The following is a 14,471-nucleotide window of genomic DNA, read 5'->3' as shown; positions in this document are numbered from 1 at the left end:
ACATGAATGAGTAAAAAAACAAAAAAAGGACTCACTGACAGGACAGAGATATATAGTAACTGTGAAGTAAGAACAAAGTTTTGTATATGATGTCCTTTAAAATCCAACCAGCTTGTTCATATATTTATTTATTTTATTTTGCTGTCAGCTTAAAGTGGTTGCAAAAAAGATATTAGTTAAAGGAGACCTAAGTGTAAACTTCTTCCGTAGTACGATTAGGATTAGGGCCACAAGAAGAAGAAATAAATTACAGGAAGGAGATTTTTTTTAAATTTTCATTTCGAGTTTTAAGTTGAAATTTCGTGAATAGAGTCAACATTTCGTGGGGGGGAAATGTGGACGCATGGAAGGTGGATTAACCCACCCACATATATATATATATACGTGTGTGTGTGTATATATATACATATTCTTTTTTTCTTTTCTTTTTTTTTTTAATAAAGTCAACTTTATTCTCGAAATTACCATTTTAATCACGAAATTTCAACTTTATTCTCGTTTTGGAAAACTGGGGGATATCTTTTTTTTTTTCTTCTTGTGGCCCTAATCCTCCGCAAATGAGATAGCGTCCCTTTCCGTCAGATCTGATCCAATTCGTCTGCTCTCATGACTAAAATAGTCAGTCAGCACAGTCATAAGACGTGTGCTGTGTTAAAATGCTCTGTATTGGTGTGATGTTTTTTTTTTTATAAAAGCAGCACGTCTCGAAATCAAACACCTCCCGGCACACCTGCTACTGTAAGACATACCACCTTTATTAAATGCACAGTATCACAAGGAACATTTCCATTAATTGTGGATAAGCTACTCACATGATGCACAAAGCATTGGATCGATTCATTGATTGATAGAACTGGCTGATTAAAGCAGGATTGAATCTGCCAGGAGAGCGCACGCACGCACGCACGCACACACACACACACACACACACACACACTCATCCGCTTGCATACGTGTCCATCAGAGACATTACTGACACACACATACACGCGCTCACTCGTCAACCTCTCTGTGTTCACACATTAGGTAAAAGTTTGTTATCTGCACAGGAATGAAAACTGTCGTATTTTTTTCTTTTGTCGTCGTTATTTACAAAATAAATCCTCAACCCCTCCCTCCACACACCCCACACCTCCCCTCCCCGTGTAGATTATATTCCAAAAGAAAAACCCGAACGAAAAAGGAAATAAGTAAAGAGTTCCCGACCCTTCTTCTTCTAGATTACATTCAAAATAATATACTATTCATGATGCAAAGTCACAGTTATTTCATCAGAAAGAGGGTCGAAATAGGCTACAGTCAGTCGTAGGTTGGTTGAGTGGCACCGGAAGCGACCTCTGACCTCCTCGCCACCCCGGCCACGCGTCTACTGGAATACCAGTGAGCGAGGAGGAGGAGGAGGAGGAGGAGGAAGAGGAGGTGGAGGATCGTGATGCTCAGATCAGATCCAGAGTCTGTGTTCCTCCTTGCAGACGTCTCAAACAGCCTCGCTGTGAAGCTCCCCATCACAGTGGAGAGGAAAGAGGAGATTTTTTTTTTTCTGTTTTTTTTTTTTTTTATTATTTTTCCTTCTAATGTTCGAAAATCCTCCTCCGTAGATTGAAAACAACAAAGAAGCAAAAAAAAAAACTGCCAACAAAAAGAAAAAAGGGGATTGTGTTCTCAGCGGTCTTATGAACAAGCACAAAGAAATTATACAATGGTGGCACAAATAAAAATTGTATTTACATATAGTAATGTATTGCCAGTGGCCCGTAACACATCGTCTCCAAATAGGATGTCACACAGTTCTGGACATGATACCTGCTCAAAACAGATTATACTATTAAACATAGCCTACTATTGATATAGACAAATATCAGAACTGTACAGAATTGACAGCAAGGGTCGTATGTACAGCAGACACGTGACTTATAATACAGGAAGTGACAAACGGCTTAAGAAAAATATAGCTGGACGTCGTCATTTTTCTTTTTTCTTTTCTTTTTGTTTTGTTTCTTTACATCGGGGGACGAGGTGTCAGGCTTTTTGCCTCCGTCGTACTGACGCTCCTACGTGCGCGGCCGGGCTCCCGGCTCGTGCACGCGGGGATTAAGCAACGCTACAAAGTGCACTTTAACACGACTCTGTCTCTCAGCAGGGAGGGAGACGCTCTGCAATAATGCCTCCTTATGGAAATAGGTGAATGCATCGTTATAAAGCTCTTGTTTTATACTAAAGACTGACACAAAGACTTTTATTTTTTTTTAACTACACAATCGAACCGGCAAGTAATTATTTAAAGGTCCCATATTACGCAAATCGCCAATGTTTTCTCAAATAATCTGGAAATGTGTCTTTTGGACGAATGAACTCTGAATTTCAGAAAAGTAATTTTCTTCTTTTACTTGCCTCTGCCTCTGATGTTTGTGATGTCACAAAGGGCACTGTTAATAACATCCAAAATCCCCTGCCAGATGTTGGTTTGGCCCTGTTTTCATCCCGTTCCCAGTCATGTGGGCGGTCCAACAAAGCTAAAATCTATTTTTGCAGTCGGAGGCTGTAAACAGAGGGCTAAACACGCTGTTGTCTGGAGATCCATAGTGTTGTTCCCATAAAGAATGCTCTATTAAACAGAACCAGTGAAGATCAGAAAAAGTGTATAATATGGGACCTTTAAGTTTGTCTTTTTTTTGTTTTGTTAAATCTTCCTTGGACGCGCGCACATATTGAAAAGAATCTAGAAAATGAACCGTGTGAATGCATATTTAGAAACGGTTTAGGAGCCGTTTAATGCTCTCAGCCTGTACAAATGTGCTTTACGGATATCTGAAGCTGTTTCGGTCTCTGCCCGACTGGCTGACTGGGGCCACTTTGGAGAAGCTAAAGCACCCCTGGGATGCTTGAAGGGCAATCAGACTGTTAATTAAACCTGACTGCGGTTCTCACTCGGCCCATTACGCAGAATTGAAGATTAGATCCTTCAAAGTCCACTCTGGCAATGTCCATAAATAATAAACAAACAGCATAAGAGAGAAGTGCAGTAATGGTGAAGACAGTGAACTGCATCAAAATGTCCTGCCAATTCCTCCATTAAAGAAAAAAGACAAACAATCGATAAATTACTACAGTCTGGTCAGACCTCGAACACGACGGCACCACAACGTCTCTAGACTTTCACTTCAGAACCACAGATGAGGGATGGGAAGGGGGGGAGGTCAGTGAACAGGCTACGGCTTTTAATAAATGGAATTGCTGGTCTTTTTTTTTTTTTTTTTCTTTTTCTTAAAGGAGAAAATTAAAATGTGCTCATTGTTTGTGGTGGGGTGGGGAGTAGGCACAGCTCGACACCAGCAACTCCTCTGTGCTTTGGGTGAGAGTAGGTTGTCCGGTAATGAGTGGAGCGCTCCGTTAGTTTTGTTTGGGGAGATGATGTCATAACTTAGAGGTAACATAGCGACGGCGATGACGAGATGGTGTGTCCCAAATCGCATACTTCTGCACAAGACGGCTAATATCTTGAACAAAGTGCTTTAACGCAGTTACGTGTTCACACACACACACACACACACACACACACACACACACACACACACACACACACACACACACACACACACACACTCCAAACAACCCGAAAGTACGGCGTGCGGATTGATGGACACGATCAATGAACACCAAATTAGGTTAATGCGAACGCTAGTAACTGCTAGCGGGCTAACGTCCTCCTTGCCGGACGGTACGTTTGGACCAGGCGTTAAGGTTGCGGTGAATGTTCCTGTGTGACAGATTGGCATTTCTTTTTTTTTACTATTTGCAATTAAATGTTTAATGTTAAGTTAAAATGTTTCATGTTTAAAAAATAAATAAATAAATAATAATAATAATAATCGCAGTAAGAGAAGAAAAAAGCGTTACAAAATACATTGTCGTTGCCATGAAGTGCAAAACAGCAGCGCAGAAAAACTACCCCGCTAAGAGTAGCGCACTAAACAAGAAGCGCACTGCCATGAAGTGAACTAATGCGAGTGTGCGATTTGGAACACAGATGAAGACACTGTGCGGCCCTTACGGGTTACAATCTCAACAGCAATCTGACATGAAGGGGGCTTTCTGTGGATCGCAGTGGTTCACATTTCTTTCACGTTTGAATTTCAGTTGGTTTTTTTTTGTTTGCGTTGGACTAACAAAGAAAAGTTTAGCTGCAGACAAATCAAAAATAACACATTCAAATCGAAGGCTTCCAAACATAGTCCGTATCGATAAATACACTGCAAATACTTTTCTTAAAAGAAAGGGGGAAAATGGAAAAAACCTTGCTGTATCTACGCAGTCGTGTCCTTACACTGTCCATTACGGAGACATGTCCCTTTTTTTTTTTTTTTCCCTTTATTGATTCCCGGTGCAGAGTAACGCAATGCAACGCAACGCAAACTGACCATCTGTATTATGTTGCGTCTTTGTCAAAAAAGAAAACGTTTGAACAGTTTGAACAAAGTCACATGATCCTGTTTGTGTTTTGGTTCTCGGTGTCACACATGCCTCGATGACGTCCGCAAAGCTATAAGGGGACGAGGGAGGAGGGGAGCAGGAAAAGGAAATCATTGAAAATTTAAGGCTTTTTTTTTTTTTTTTTTTCTCGATGTAATGAGGACGCAAACGACAGCATTTACAGTCACATTTACAGCCGGGTATTGTACACAGGATCACACGCACTCCTCCTACACAGACACAAAACCCTCATTTCCTGCCTGCCAGCCTTCTAAATCCCGAGGAGACACACAATCTCTTGCGCTCTCGCAAAGAACAAAAAGACAAAAAAAACAAAAACAAGTACATACACGGAGATCGCCGCCTCAGCCCAGTATGTCCAGGTAGACGGGCGAGGCCTTGGCCAGGCTCTGGAGCATGCAGTGGATCTCCTTGATGTTCAGCCTCATGTAGGGCTCCCTCTGCCAGCAGCCCAGCATCAGGTTGTACACCTCCTTGGGACAGGTGCGAGGCCGCTGCAGCACACGGCCCTGGGTGATGCACTCGATCACCTGCGGGGGGCGACAAAGACAGTGTCAGTGACCTGAGCTTCCAGGAATGGAAATCCGTTAAAGGACCAGTGTGGCATTTTGACTGCAGTGTGCCTTCCTGCCACTAGATGACGCCAAATCCCGCGGCCCAATGGACTTTGGCGACATGGTGGCGCAGTGGTTAACGCTGCAGCCTTATGGCCAAGAAGGTTGTGGGTTCGATTCTGATCCGGGGACCTTTCTATGTGGGGTTTGCATGTTCTCCCTGAGTCTGCGTGGGTTCTCTCCGGGTTCTTCTGCGGTCTTGCATCGTGTAGCGTGAGCGACGTCACGGACAGTCAAAACCAGTGGGTGTGCTTGGTGCTGTTCAGACTGACGCATCTGTCCAAATGCGATTTGAAACCGAACCCTCCCCGAAGGTGGTTTCAAATCGCATTCGCAAAAATCGGATTTCATGTGATTTCTGACTGTTCACACAACAAAAGAGCCATCCGGTTTCAATGTGGATGGACTAAAAATCGGATCTCGGCTGGCAGTCTGAACGCGGCCGAAGACGTACAACAATTCGCACTCACATGGTGTTTGTGCGTGAGTGCAAATGGTTGCGTGTCTTTGTCTGCCTCTACGTGGCGCTGCGGTGAACTGGGTGTCCCCCTGCCTTCGCTCTATGACAGCTGGGAGAGGCCCCAGCAGACCCCCGTGACCCTGAGTGCAGGCACTGAAAATGGTCGGACTCTGACCTCGTTGTTGGAGAGCTGGTACCAGGGCTGCTTGCCGTAGGTGAAGATCTCCCAGAGCACCACGCCGAGGCTCCACACGTCGCTCTCTGTGGTGAACCGTCGGTACATGATGCTCTCCGGCGGCATCCAGCGGATTGGCAGCATCGTGTGACCACCCACCTTGGAAAAAATAAGAAGAGGTCTTAATCAGAAGCTGAAAAGATCCTGATCTGTTCATGTCTATTCGTCTTTGCTTTCGATTTGGGTTTCGGCGAGAGATCCACGCAGGAGAGAATTTAGATGATGATGAATGATAATGAGATAAACAAAACACCCACAAACGTCAGTATGCATTGTTTTGTTTGTCGCGTTCTGTACGTACAGATAAAAGGGAACCCTCCATTAAATCCTGGACAAACTGAGGTTGTGATGATTCTGCACATTTCTGCAAGTTGTGCTAGAAAATCACACAACAAAACAAACACACAATGCTCATGGCTTCACTGACCGCCGCTTTTTAGCCGCGCCCGGCAAACTTCTGTGGCAAATTACATGCGGACCAGTCTATGATGCGGACGCTCGGCCATTAGCTACTGTAACACACACCTCCTCTTCTCCCATAACCTTTTATCCAATCAGTGTCTTCCTGTCTTCTTCCATCTGTTGTTTCCCTGCCTGCTAAATGCATTTCCCTCTCTTCCTGTCGCCCCCTTTTATCCAATCACCTTCGCTGCGCTTCCATCGTTTCTTTTCTATTTTTTCTTCTACCCTCCTCCACCGTACATTAACTCCCGTGCACCATAGACCACTTATTAAAGAGCCGATATCTGAGCCAGTGTTGGGGGATTGCAGCGAATGTAGCTCCAGGAAAATGCACAGCGGCACGATAAGTCATGCAGCAGCTAAATCCGCGCCCTTAACTTAGCGCAGCGTAAGAAAGAAAATCTGCTAAGTAAATTTTGAGCTTTATATTAGCTTTGCGACATTTTATTTCCCCCTCCGTGAGCAGCATAGTAGCAGATGAAATAGCTACAGCCAAGCTTTTAATTCTGGGTTGATGAAACCTTCTGATAAGTTGGTACCAGGCCCTTTTCATGGAGATCTTATCCCCTCAGCCACATTTTATCCGTCTTTGCTGGGCTTTGTCGTTTGTGATTCCGGCAGCAGAGGGCGCTGTGGAGTTTGAAACTGAGAAAGCTTCATCTACATCCTCAACAGGGGACTTTGTTTATTCAGCGTTTTATCCGGTTGCAACAACAATGTTCAGTGTCCTCACCGCCGCAGCTCTGCCAAAGTTGAACATGTTGAGAGAAGGAAAGTCTTCACTCCTTGACACAGGGGAAGGAAATCCGGTGACATCGGCTGATTTATTTTGCACCGATGGCCTTTATTACCATGGTAACGTCGTTTTATGCAGATTATGGAATTTCCATTTAAATGGCATTTAAAAAAAAAAAAAAAGATAAAATGCTTTTGGTTTAAATTGTCATTTCAACAGCTATTCACTCGTTTTGGGCTAAAACTGGAATTTAAAAAAAAAAAATCTAATTACATACTGGAGACTATGTGACTTCATTTCCATATTTCCCCCTGTGCGTGTGTTTGAGTGAGTGAGAGAGTGAGAGAGTGAGAGAGCGGGAGAGCGGGAGAGCGGGAGAGCGCAGGCTGGGGACTCACTCTGTAGTAGTCTGTGCTGTAGACGTCCCTGGACATGCCAAAGTCCCCGATCTTGACCAGCAGGTTTTCCCCGACCAGGCAGTTCCTGGTGGCCAAGTCTCTGTGGACAAAGTGCTGCGAGGCCAGGTACACCATGCCAGCAGCAATCTGTTGGGCAATGTGCAGCATCTGGGACTGTGTGAGCTCCACCAGGATGCTGTGTTGACCGTCTGCCATGAGCACTGCGTCGGGACCGTGCGACCTGCGACCACAAGCGCAACTTCAAGCACTATTTGGATTTTTTTTTACATTTTTTATTTTTTATTTTTTTTCATTTATTTGATTAATGCTGGTATTTAATTTTCGTATGAGAGGGATAATAAAGCAAACATACAAAAAGCTTTTATGGGGTTAAAGGCCCAGTGCGCACTACTTGGCATTGATACAATTACCTTTTTTTTTTCTCTTCCCATCTAATCTCTTCTTAAGATCAACACAGAGTGCTTCTCAGCACTGGCAGAAGTCAGCTCACCTGAGGAACTTGTTGAGGTCGCCGTGTTTCATGTATTCAAAGACCATGATGAGCGGGTCGCTCTCCACGCACACGCCGTAGAAGGTGACGATGTGCTCGTGCTGCAGGTTGGTCAGAAGCTCCGCCTCCCTGTAGAAGTCCGCTCGGCCGCTCTCGTTGGCCTCTTTCAACGTCTGGTGTTGAAAGAAAAGAACCGGACAGGGCAAGAGAGGACGTGAGTGATGAGTGGACCACGGTGATCTCGGCGAGCAGCTTTCAGGTACCTTGACGGCGACGTGGATCTTCTCCTGGTCTGGCGTCAGGTCGTAGCACTCGGCCAAGAACACTTTCCCGAAGGCGCCCTCGCCCAGCTCCCGCTTCAGCACGATGTTGTGCCTCTTTATGTGCTGGACAACTTTGACCGTGCAGAGTGAACCAATTGGGAAATGTCAGTCAAACTATATTTAAGGTTTAACTTAAAAACTGACGGGGCTGATGTGTGACCGAGTGTTGATGTTTGCCGCCAAACTTGTTTTGTACACAGCAGCTAGCTGCATTTTGCTCACTTGCTAGCCGCCCCGACAACATTACTAAAGCCCCAAATTCAGTTTACTGCTGCTTTAATGTAATGTAATGCTTTAAATGTTAGTAATATCAACATTGTCAATCTAAAATATTTAAAAAAAAATGTCCAACTTACCAACACATCAGTTGCAGTGCTGTATTCAGCAGAGTAAGGAGAAGGTAATGGGGTCCTCAGATATATAGCTGTCCATAGTATTGCATAATTTAGTGAGGATTGTGGAAAAATCTGACAGAGTTGACAGAAACTCAGGACACAACTTAGATGGGCAAATCTTTAGGGGAATTATTGTTTAAACTGCACTCTATGCTTTTTTTTTTTTTTTTTTTTAATACTATTATAACCCTTCTTTTATATTTAAAATATAAATTGACAAATTTGTGGGTTTTTTTTTTAAGTTTACTGGGCAGTTCAATATTGTGACCTCTTGTGGAGGACAGGTTGAATAACATGGACCTACCAACTACAGATCAGACAATCAAACAATGAAAAAATAATTATAAAACTTTCCAGCATGGAAATCATTATGAGTTTATTGATTTTTAACATAAATTTTACATAAATGTGTCCCACCTCTCAAGAATCAGTGATATATGTATAAATTATAAGCCCAGTGTGCAACATTTAAAAGGCATCTATAATGGAAGGCCACGTGGTTGACAAATGTATGTTGTTTTCTTACCACAAGATGCCACTAAATCTTACACACTGGGCCTTTAAATGCAAAGCCCATTTGAATTGATTGAGGGGAAAAACGTCAATATAATAAACTTGTCTGTGTCTGGTTTTTGCACTTATATCTTAATTAAATAGGTACCAAAGTCATTTTCCCAAATACTAAAATTGCTGTTCAGCAAATCAACGTCTTAATTTGGCAACAGTTAAAGGAAAACCTCACATTTTATGTGTTTTTCTGAGGAATGAAACCAATTCCGGCTGAGCATCGGCCGAACTGGCTTGTGTTTCGGAATGTAATCTGCCTCGCCTCCCTTCTGTCTCAGCGTCGCCGTCACAAAGACGCAGGACGCTGACGGCCACCCGAGCCCTGCACTGATTTATCAGAAAAGGCCCGGGTTACTGCTGGCTGATCGAAGGAGGCAGCAACTCACACGTGTCGGATTTCAGCATGCTGCCCGAGTTGCGGAAGTACTGGGGGTTCTCGATGACGGGAATCTTTGTCATCCCGATGATCACGGCGTCGGGGCCCATCTCGGAGGACGACGGGGTGTTGTTGCCATTGGAGACGTGATGAAGGGGGCTGGCAGAGTCATCGTCGTTACTGATAACCGAGGAAGAGCCTGAGGAGCCATGAAGGAAAAACGGGGGAGGAGGAGAGGAAGGTGGGGAGGAGTTTTACACTTTCAAGAACTGTGGTCACATATACAAAGAGTGATTTCATGATTCCATGAAGCCATTTTTGCAAGCGCTTCTGAGCCGGCCTGTGGTCTAGGTTAACAAATTCTTTAAATGCAATGAAATATCTATTTTGTCTTGTCTTGTCATCATTGAATTCACTGACAAATGATTTAGAAATTTCGGAAAAGAATCGTCATCTTAAAAATTCTAGTTATCATAACAGTGCAAGCAGTCAATTTGAAATTTAAGGACATGTTAAATATTTTCGGAGGTCCTTTTTGCCACATCGTTTAAAAAACAAGTGTTTATCGGCGTCTAAGTAGGAATGAAAGCATTTAAGGTTCACTGAAGCCAAACAATGCAAAATTTTACCAGACAAAGCTCCTTTACAATATAAAAAAAAAAACGATAATTCCTTCTTTGCTACTAAACTTCCTTGCTTGCCTTCTGAATTGTTTGGATTTCGCTCCGGTTCCCCGACAGACCCTGCAAAGATTCCAAACCTTTGCCTTTTGATTCTGCGTCGTGTTTCCGGCAGCGGAAATGGCATCTAAAAATACGCCCATAGTGGATGTTGCATACGAGGATACATTTACACACTGTTTTGGTTGACATGGATATCGAGCCGCATCCACCCGAGCCAGAGTGAGCATCCGAGGAAGAGGTCTTGGAGAGAGGCGGGGTGCTCGCTGCGCCTGCCATGCAAGAGGATACGGCCCTCAGGGAGCAGGCTGAACCTGGGCTGCAGGAGGAAAAACGGGGAGCGCTCCTGTCCTTTGCTCATGTTCCCTTCAAAGGTCACGAGAAACAACTACCGCCCTTCGTTTTTTTTTTTTTTTTGCTTTTTTTTTTTAAGCTTTTTCGGGCCATTATGCAACATTATATCCACTGCATCAGCCACGTCTGAGGAGGGACGGCTCCTTCTATTGGACGCAGAATATTGTCACCGGATGAGGAGGAAAAATCGTTTGAAAGTCCAATACCACAGTTATTTCCTGATAAGCCGATTCATCCAGGAGACCGAGCCCTTTATGATGTCTCACACGCATGTTTATCTTTTGTCGCTGCGCAATACTGGCAGGCTGGAGACACATATTACAGCAAATCTTTGCTTTACACGGAACCTTTAAATGGACCACATTCCCATGTGGGAATCAGTGACGAGTGAAAAAAGATGGCGACTTATCCCTTTAACCGCAATGTTCAAACGAAACACTAAATCACAACAAACAATCAGTAGCATTTGATCACCTTTGATGCCGAACTTGGAGTTTCTCCCGTATTTCAGAATGATGACCATGAGAACGCATCCGGTCAGGAAAACCCCGGCGATTCCAACCACGACGTAGACCTGGAAGTGACAACAACAACAAGAACTTCCTTGGTCACCGACATGAACAATGTTATAATATGAAAAACAAACAAACAAATGAACAAGAAAACAGCAGCACTTACTGCAATGCTGTCGTCCAGAGGGGGCGGATCTGGAGCAAACCGAAGCAAAAAAGAATTATTTTATGATTAGAAATGAATTAGCGGTTGAATAGAAAGAGTGAGCGCCACCTACCAGTGGTGTCTTGACGGGAAGAGGCCGAAAATACATGGAGAGGAGAGCAAGAGAGACACGATTCCAGAATTCAATTTAAAGCATCAACGTTAATAATGTGGCGTCAGGAGGTGTAAATCGTGACTTACAGTCGTAGAAAGGATCCTCTGTTGCGAAGAAAGACGGAGAAAAGAAAAAATCAGGTCAGCGAGTGTGGAAGAAGAAAATGATAATTCTGGTTTCAAATGTGACACCCCCCCCCCCCCTCCCCCTCATACACCACCCTCTGGTGTGTCAAGTCCGCACCGTCACCTGTGTGGTCGATGTACGGCGGGTCGATGAACTGAGCCATAACCTTCTTCTCGGCGTGGCCGTACATGTTCTTGGCCACCAGCTTGTACATGCCGTTGTGGATGTGCGTGGGGTTGATCAGCTGCAGGCAGCCGTGGTACTCGCTCTCGGTGGAGACGTCGATCATGGTGTGGATGAAGTTGTGCTCCAGCAGGGGCCGGTTCTCGTGGTACCACTGGAACTCCGGCTTGGGGTTGCCGGTCACGGTGAAGGGGATGCACCAGTGGTGGTTGAGCATGGGCTTCAGGAGCTCCAGGATGGTGGGCGCGACTGGGGCGGGCCGGGTAGGGGTGGGGATGAGGAGGAGGAGGAGGAGGAGGAGGAGCAGGAGGAGCAGGAGGGGTTGCGACAGGGGGGGGAGGGACGACAGGGAGGTCAACACCAGGGGCGAAAGAAGCAAACATTTACGGGCTTGACGGAGGAGCGGAGGGGCGGCGGTGGGGAAGGGCGACGCGACACTGGAGGAGGAGAACGTGGAGAAATGCGGCGGCGAGCGAGAGGGGCCAGCGCGGCGCGCCGCCGGGGAGCTTCACAGGAGGAAGAGTTATACGGAAAGGAAACATGGAGAGTCAATAAGATTTGCCAAGAGACAGTAATGAAAACAGAGTGAGGAGCCGCGACGCGCTCTTCCACTGGAAATAACCGAGTCCAGGACGAAGGCATTTTAAAACAATCACGGCAGGAAATTAGATGCTGGTGCTTAACGTTTACAGTCAGTGGTAATAGAGGAGCCCTCACAGAGGATGTTGAGCTGGAGGACGGCCTCCGTCTGGCCCACCATGTTCTCGGCGCTGCATATGAGCAGCCGGCCGTTGTCGTCGGGCGAGAGGTTGGACAGGGTGAGCGTGAGGCGGCTCTCCGTCTCCGAGTCCTCGATCTGGAAACAAGCAAAAGGCCACGCATGAGAAAAACCAAGCCGAGTTCGCAAGAGGCACGAAGGTCTGAGTGTGGCCTGGGAAGCCTTTTTGAATGGGGCCCGTCACGCCCTAATCTGATGGATTCATTTACAGTTGTAGGAATTATTTATTTTCGGACACTCTTAAAATTTCACTCAATCCCAAGCATCGTCATTACATAATTGCCAGATCATTTTTTTTTTCAAAAGGTTTGGCTGCATTGGAGGCGTGCACACAAATGGAAATGATTTTATTTGTTGTTTGTTGTCAATAAAACAAAATGAAAAAAAAAACAACTATATTCTAACGTAACGTAATCTGGATTAGTTTACAAGTTTTCAGTTGGTAAAAAGAGCGTCTTTATTGAAATGCAAAGTAAATTTTAGTATTCGTCAAAGTCAATAGCTTTTTTTCTTCTTCATCGTCCTCGTGGTTTTTTTAATCAGTCTTTGCAGGAGGCTGTAAACACAGGGCTAAAAAGCTTTTTTCTTTTTCTTTTGTGCAAGGCTGCTTCACTAGGACTGAAGGTGAAAAATAACAACCCTAAATGAGTGTGACACATGGGGCCTTTAAACAGTTTAGGAGGTCCCCGATGTCGGAGTTGACCCCCGCAGTGTTTGGACCACTGGACCCCAGGGGCCAGACCAGTTAAAACGCAGAGACGCTCTGATGGACTAACAGTAGATGGCTTCACCTCGTGGTGGCTGGAGAGCAAATCAAGGTTCCACTGGATCTCCGGAGAAGGGGAGCCCGTGGCTTTGCACACAGCCCTGATGCTGGCCCCCTGCATCTCGGACACGTTCCCCGGGGTGACCACCACTTTGGGCACCACTGCAAGAAAAAAAAAAAAAAAAAAAGCAGAACTAATCAGCTGAGCGCAACCTTGCCGTCCGTCTTGGGTTCTACAGTTCTTCTTCTTTCTTTTTTTTTGGCTTTCTAAATATTGAATATCAATACTGAGTGCTGCTTGTTATGGCGCAGTCTCACATTACCGCAGTCCGGTGGCATGAGCGTGATGAAGGCCTGCAACACGTCTTTGTCGTCTCTGCACATCAAGTCTTGACTGTCGGCGTCTTCCAGGATCCTCATCTTTATCCACAAGTTCTCGCAAACACAATCCAGCGGGTTTCCGGACAGAATGAGCCTGAGGAAGATGGGGGGAGGAAAGAGAAAGCAAAAAACCAACATGAGGAACTTATCCTCATTTCAAAATAAAATGACACATCAAGCAGCGGTCAATTTTTAATCTGCGTTTCCAAACAATAACACACGTCTGGCTCACCAGAGGACTCCCCTGAGTGAGTGAGTGAGTGAGTGAGTGAGTGAGTGAGTGAGTAAGTGAGTGAGTGAGTGAGTCAGCGGGTGAGTGAGCTTTGTCTGCTCCAATTCTCAGAAAAGCAGACACATCGGTTTGGAAATCAACCCTCCGTGATGTCACCACAGGCGCCGATGCCTCATTAAATACGTCCACCCGGCTGGTGACAACAAGCCCCGGGGCGACTGTTTTTTTTTTTTTTTTCAGCTTACATGTATCAGAGCTTTTTTAACAGGAGGCTGCAAACAGAGGGCTAAATAAGATGGGGTAAACAGCAAACATGAAAATGCAGACGCCTGGCGTACTTACGGGAACGTCGCGTTGAAGTTTTGAAAGGTTCTCCACGACAGCGTGGACAGGTTGTTGTCTTTGAGATTGCTGCAGCAACAACGACGACGACAATTGGAGAAAAAAACAAAACACCAATGCATTATCACGCAAGTGTGACACGACTCATTGCCGGTGTTCTGAGATGCTTCTTACACATATTGAAGTCTTGTGTTGTTGAAAAACGCGTCCGCCGAAATCGACGTCAGCC

At 45.1% G+C, this 14,471-nt stretch overlaps 1 protein-coding gene and 1 long non-coding RNA gene across 2 annotated transcripts in view; both read right to left on the bottom strand.

Moving 5' to 3' along the window:
* Positions 1-734: 734 nt before the first annotated feature.
* Positions 735-3,542, bottom strand: LOC142899848 (uncharacterized). Its single transcript, XR_012928815.1, has 2 exons — positions 2,388-3,542; positions 735-2,354 (listed from the first exon to the last, which is right to left on the bottom strand). It is a non-coding gene; the product is annotated as an uncharacterized LOC142899848 (long non-coding RNA).
* Positions 3,543-4,273: 731 nt separating this feature from the next.
* Positions 4,274-14,471, bottom strand: part of ntrk2b (neurotrophic tyrosine kinase, receptor, type 2b) — a 13,239-nt gene continuing 3,041 nt past the window's right edge. The window contains exons 3-18 of the mRNA XM_076043800.1: positions 14,417-14,471; positions 14,243-14,311; positions 13,611-13,762; positions 13,313-13,449; positions 12,461-12,599; positions 11,684-11,992; positions 11,521-11,538; positions 11,393-11,401; positions 11,281-11,309; positions 11,077-11,176; positions 9,579-9,767; positions 8,171-8,301; positions 7,908-8,080; positions 7,397-7,637; positions 5,741-5,899; positions 4,274-5,021 (exon numbers count right to left, since the gene is read on the bottom strand). The exon at positions 14,417-14,471 is cut by the window's right edge and continues 17 nt beyond it. Of these exons, the coding sequence (XP_075899915.1) occupies positions 4,836-5,021; positions 5,741-5,899; positions 7,397-7,637; positions 7,908-8,080; positions 8,171-8,301; positions 9,579-9,767; positions 11,077-11,176; positions 11,281-11,309; positions 11,393-11,401; positions 11,521-11,538; positions 11,684-11,992; positions 12,461-12,599; positions 13,313-13,449; positions 13,611-13,762; positions 14,243-14,311; positions 14,417-14,471 (2,096 nt within the window). The 3' untranslated portion in view covers positions 4,274-4,835. The remainder of the gene's footprint in view (positions 5,022-5,740; positions 5,900-7,396; positions 7,638-7,907; positions 8,081-8,170; positions 8,302-9,578; positions 9,768-11,076; positions 11,177-11,280; positions 11,310-11,392; positions 11,402-11,520; positions 11,539-11,683; positions 11,993-12,460; positions 12,600-13,312; positions 13,450-13,610; positions 13,763-14,242; positions 14,312-14,416) is intronic.

This window comes from Nelusetta ayraudi, unplaced genomic scaffold (genome assembly GCF_046127955.1).
Source record: "Nelusetta ayraudi isolate G7.1 ecotype Tasmania unplaced genomic scaffold, CSIRO-AGI_Nayr_v1 ptg000076l, whole genome shotgun sequence".
NCBI lineage: Eukaryota > Metazoa > Chordata > Actinopteri > Tetraodontiformes > Monacanthidae > Nelusetta > Nelusetta ayraudi.
The sequence above is the reverse complement of the archived record's forward strand: the minus strand, read 5'-3'. Positions and strand labels throughout refer to the sequence as shown.